At 49.4% G+C, this 5,521-nt stretch overlaps 1 protein-coding gene across 1 annotated transcript in view; it reads right to left on the minus strand.

The window, feature by feature from the left end:
* POLD3 (polymerase (DNA-directed), delta 3, accessory subunit) overlaps positions 1-5,521 on the minus strand; it is a 34,595-nt gene that overhangs the window by 14,851 nt on the left and 14,223 nt on the right. Inside the window, exons 6-8 of the mRNA XM_015418986.1 lie at positions 4,888-5,155; positions 3,757-3,838; positions 186-342 (exon numbers count right to left, since the gene is read on the minus strand). Coding sequence (XP_015274472.1) covers positions 186-342; positions 3,757-3,838; positions 4,888-5,155 — 507 coding nt within the window. The remainder of the gene's footprint in view (positions 1-185; positions 343-3,756; positions 3,839-4,887; positions 5,156-5,521) is intronic.

The raw sequence follows: 5,521 nt of genomic DNA on the forward strand, positions 1-5,521 counted from the left end.
GGGCAAGTGATGCTCTGTCTTCTTGGTGCTTGGGGGGGGGTCAACAGTGGGAGGGCTCCTAGTGTCCTGGCCCCACTGCTGGACCTCCTGGTGGCCCCTGGTATTTCTGGCCACTGTGTGACACAGAGTGTTGGACTGGAGGGGCCTTTGGCCTGATCCAACATTGGCGTCTCTTATGTTCTTACCTTTTCTTGTCCTGCTTGACTTTGGCAGCCTCGGTCTTTTTGCCCGGCTTCTTGGGCCCTGCTATCTCAGGAGGTGATTTCGGTTCCACGGGTGAAACGGGGGGCTTCGCGGCCCCTTTTTCCTCCTTCTGCCCTTCGGGCTCTGGGTTGGCTGCGCCTGCACGTGACATAAAGAGTTTTAGTTGGTTTGCCTTCGTTTAAAGAGAAAGCTATAATAAAAGGATACGTAATACTGGTAGTTTGGTGCCGTGGCTAAGTGCGTGGACTCTGATCTGGGAGAACCGGGTTTGATTCCCCCACTCCTCCACTCGCAGCTGCTGGATGGCCTTGGGCGAGCCGTAGCTCTGTCAGAGCTGTTCCCGCAAGGACAGTTCTGGAAAGAGCTCTCTCAGCCCCGCCTACCTCACAGTGTCTGTTGTGGGGAGGGGAAGGGAAAGGAGTTTGTAAGCCGCTCTGAGACACCTTTGGGTAGTGAAGGGCGGGGTATAAATCCAATCATCATCTCCTCCTCCTCCTCCTCCTCCTCCTCCTCCTCCTCTTATGATTCCATGTTTTTGTGTGTGTGTGTCTGTCTTTAAATGCTTTGTTTGTCTGAGACTCCAATCTCTTCGTCTTCTTCTACATAATACTAGTATAGAATGTTGCAGCCAGCATGTTAACCGGAGTGGGTCGTGGGACTGTATCGCTCCAGCCTTGTTCCATCTACACAGGATTCCCAATCTGTTTCCAGGCACAACTCAAGCCGTTGGTCTTGATCCTCAAAGCCCTATATGGGTTGGGACCAAAATACCTGAAGGACCGTCTATTCCCTTATGAACCCACCTGATCTGTGCTGGGTCCTATTTTATGCCACATCTCTATAAATGACTTGGATGGAGGAATAGAGGGAATGCTTTTTAAATCTGCAATTGATACTAAATTGGGAGGGGTAGAAAATACAGTAGAAGACAGAGTCAGGATACAGGATTGTAATGATTCCATGTTTTGGTGTCTATGTGTTCCTTTAAATGCTTTGTTTGACTGCAGTAATATGAGAAGGGTGACAAGTGTGATTTGATTGACTGCTGACTGAGAGTGTGGGAGGAGATGTTCTGAGAGGAATCTGGGTGTGTGTCTATGTAAGATTCTGTGTGTGAAGTTTGAAGAGAGAACACAGTCTATGTGACTATGGGATTTGTGAATAAGACCAACAGTTTAGTCTGTGTGACTAAGAGAGTTGATTCTATTCAGTGTGAATAAAACAAAGAGACTGGCCTGTGTAGCTATATATATGAGAGAGTATACTGAGTGTATAAGCCTTTCAGAGTGGAGTTTGAGAGACTATTTGTGGCTCCAAGCCTTGCCAGTTATATTTACAAGTTCCTTTCTTCAGCAACTGTTCAAAATAACCAGAAACCTATTTTGTTCTTTATTAAATAAATCATTCTTTTGTTTAAACATATCCCAGAAATCAGTACAGTACTTCCTCAGGGCCACATAATCCTCTGAAGTGCCCAGACGGGAACCCTGACCTAGATATGAGGCACATATAAGAGCACTCCAATTTATTTGGCTCTAAATTCTATGTCATGGCACCCAAGTAGAAGTTTTCAAAGGGTTCTGGTTTGCTCCCAGTCTGGGCTTTTCCATATTTTACTTGCTGGTAAGTTCCAGCTTGGGGGGGGCTGCCTGTTCCACGTGTGTTTTGCTCCCTCTAGTGGTTGATTTGATATTGCACACGTTTATTTCCAGCATATATCCCTGCAGATTTCAACTGCGGGTTGTTATGCCGGACATAAAATCCGTATGATGTCCAATCGAACACTAGAGGGGAACAAAACATATGCAGGACAGGAAAAACAACAACCCTGAAGCAACAGAAACACGCGAGGGAGGAAGATGAGGATGCCAAAAGGCCTTCTGAAACCACCACACACGCCCCCTTTCATTTCCCCTACCCAACACCGTTCCTCATATTGTAACACTTCTTAACTCTGAACCAAAATTACTCTTCTGGTTGTCCTTTTCAATCCCCGACCTAGCACCCATTTGTTAAATATGCAGAGTGTCAGCTCCAATTTCGTAACAGGACAAAAGTTTAAACACTTGGGAAAATTAGAAGAAAGGTAACTCTATGCACAGTAAACACGACACTCCGAGAGCCGGTTTGGTGTCGTGGTTAAGTGCGCAGACTCTAATCTGGGAGAACCGGGTTTGATTCCCCACTCCTCCAATTGCAGCTGCTGGATGGCCTTGGGCAAGACGTAGCTCTGATAAGAGCTGTCCTTGAAAAAGAGCAGTTTCTCTCAGAGCTCTCTCAGGCCCACCTCCTTCACAGGTTGCCTGTTTTGGGGAGGGGAAGGGAAAGGAGATTGTAAGACACTCTGAGACTCCTTTGGGTTGTGAAGGGCGGGGTATAAATCCAATCTCTTCTTCTTCTTCTTTTTCTTAAGTGCAGGGACTCTAATCTGGGAGAACCGGGTTTGATTCCCCACTCCTCCCCTTGCACCTGGCTGGATGACCTTGGGCGAGCCATAGTTCTGACAAGAGCTGTTCTTGAAAAAGAGCAGTTTCTGTCAAGAGCTCTCTCAGCCCCACCGACCTCACAGGGTGCCTGTTGTGGGGAGGGGAAGGGAAAGGAATTTGTAAGCCGCTCTGAGACACTTTTGGGTAGTGAAGCGCGGGGTATAAATCCAATCTCTTCCTCTTCTTCTTCTAAACACACACAGAGGTCTCGTGTACACATCAAGCAGAGTGAGCCGACAGAAGCCCGAGGAAGAAGAGTGAATTGCACTACTCCGAGCTGCGGCTTGGAAACGTCATTTTAGATGCTCCCCCAATGCAAACTCACCCCTTGAAACTATAAAAGTAGCATGGAAGCGAGAAACGTTCCATGACAGGTCAAGTCCTGCTCTGATACTTTTCTACTTGCGGGTACACATGGAGCTTCCTTCTACTGAACCTAGACCATTGGTCCATCGAGGTCAGCATTGTCTACTCAAGACGGGCAGCCAGGGCCGGCTCTCTCACTAGGCCTACTAGTATCTGGCCTAGGGCGCAGATCTCCCAGGGGCGCAGCGAGGCCCCTGCTGCCGCCGCTGGCCGCCCACCCCCAGCATGGCTTTCTGGGCGCCCACAACGCGCCCCTTCCTTCCCGCCGGCTTCCTTGGCCTCCACCGCAGCATCACCATCGGGAAGGAGGAGGTGAGGGGGAACCTAAGCCTTACTGGGGATTCCAGGGATTGAACCTAGGGCCTTTGGCATGCCACAAGCAGATGCTCTGCCACCGAGCCACGGTGTTTCCTTGTTCTTAAGGCTCTGTTTCTTAAGACTGTGTTTCGTTTTTCTTAAGGCTCTGTCGTTTCACTCACAGGAGCCGTTTTTATTCGACCGGCTCAGGACTTCACTGCTTCGTTTGCTGCTCGAAGGGGAGGACTTGTGAAAAGTCCCAGTGAATTCAGCAAAACTTATTCCAAAATACAGATGCTTAGAAACACACTACAATGCCTTTGGACGTGAGGAATGAACAGGAATCCCTATAGCCTGCCATGAACCCTTGGGGACAGGGAAGACAACGAAGGAAGGCGCTTACAGTCCTTATTCATCGCGGCTTTCCCGAAGAAGTTGTTCAGCAGGTTCCCTTTTGCGACTGGCTTGCTGCTTGCAGTTGAGGTCTGGAAATAATGAAGAAAGCTTGTCAGGAAATGGTTTGTTACACAGATGTGGTTATGAAGCAGAGGCCATAATTCTCTGAAAACTCTTCTGCAAACCAACAGGATTTGGGGAACAGCCTGGATGAGCTCTTTCCCAGCTCCTATTCCGCATGACTCGGGCAGGTGGTATCGCTGGAAGGAGGTGCCTACAGCAAGACTTTCATTTTTGTTCACTGCCAAGGATCCCTCTGCAAGAACTGGAGCAATAAACAAAAGGGAGTCTCGCGCCCTTCCAGAATCTGCACAACAGGTACTGTTCACCTGCGTTTCCCACTCTGCGCAAGGACAACTGTAGAGACCGGGCAGTGTCATTCAACGCAGCAAGCTTTCAGTAGAACAAAACTTTAAAACTTACAGACATTCTCTGTTAAAACCTCAGAAGCCAGAAAGGAGTTGGGCTCCAGTGGTTAGCTTCCTCCTCGTTCTCGTGGTCGTCAGTCCTCCATCTCCCAACACCGAGGTAGTAAGAGGCACCGCAGTGCCTGTGCTCAGAGCAAAACTGATTTGGCCAATGCTGGTCGTGTGCACTTAGGCAGATCATGAGAGGGAGGGTGGGAAGGGTTGCCTCAGTGCTTAGTTCTTGCAGCCCTTTCTTACATGCCCAGAGAGATGCTGATCGCCACTTTGGGGCCAGGAAGCCATTTTTCTCCAGGCCAGTTTGGCCGGGGATCCTGGAGGTTTCTTGTCATCTTCTGGGCATGGAGCGGCAGTCGCTGTGGGTGTGGAGGGGGAGGCATTTGTGAATTTCATGCACTGTGCAGGGGGTTGGACTAGATGACCCTGGAGGTCCCTTCCAACTCTATGATTCTAAGACCTCGTTTGGAGCCCCGCAGCGCCTTAGAGACCAATGAGATTGTCAGGGTAGAAGCTTATTCACTGAAGAAGGGAGCTTTTGACTCCCAAAAGCTTATACCTTCCAACTCCATGATTCTAAGTCACACACTGATGAAGGACCCAAAAAACAAAAACGGAGAGGGTTAACAACAGGCTGCCCGGGCCGGGTAACTTACACTTTGTGTCTCTTTAGCCACAGTTTTGGGTTCTCTGTGTGCTTCTTGGGTTTTGGCAACAGGTTTCGTGGCGAACATTCCCATAATGCCCTTGGCCTGCTGGGAGGTCTGTTTTGGGGCAGCGCTTGGGGCGTGGCCATTGGCCACCGGAGCCACGCCGGCGTTTGCGCCACATGCTGGCTGGGAATCCACCAGCGCAGGAGTCTCGGTCTGAGACATTTCGGCTGCTGTCCGGGCCACTGCAGCGGCACAGTGGATTGCGCTGAACCTGGAGAGAGGGCAAAACGAAACCTTTCATTTGCAACTCAACATTTCCTCACACGCCCTACAGTTCAGTTCCCACCTCTCCAGAAGCACATCATTCCCCGTGCTCTCTTAGTCAGCCAAGAACAAGAAACAGTTCCATTCTTTCATGTCTCAGCTGTGCTTTTAAGCTGGAACCAATGTTCCCTCTAAGGCATGGAGTCCTGTGAGCAAAAATTCTACTTTGTGAGCTACTGGCATTAAAGTTGTGAGCAAGCTATTTGGCTACTACATAAATTAGTTTGCTCTGGAGCCATCCTTCCTGAGCTGAGACAAAAACGTCTGAGCCGGAGGCTAAAAAACTGTGAGCTAGCTCACACTAACTCAGCTT

Source organism: Gekko japonicus, unplaced genomic scaffold (genome assembly GCF_001447785.1).
Source record: "Gekko japonicus isolate JY-2015 unplaced genomic scaffold, Gekko_japonicus_V1.1 scaffold3212, whole genome shotgun sequence".
Taxonomy (NCBI): Eukaryota; Metazoa; Chordata; class Lepidosauria; order Squamata; family Gekkonidae; genus Gekko; species Gekko japonicus.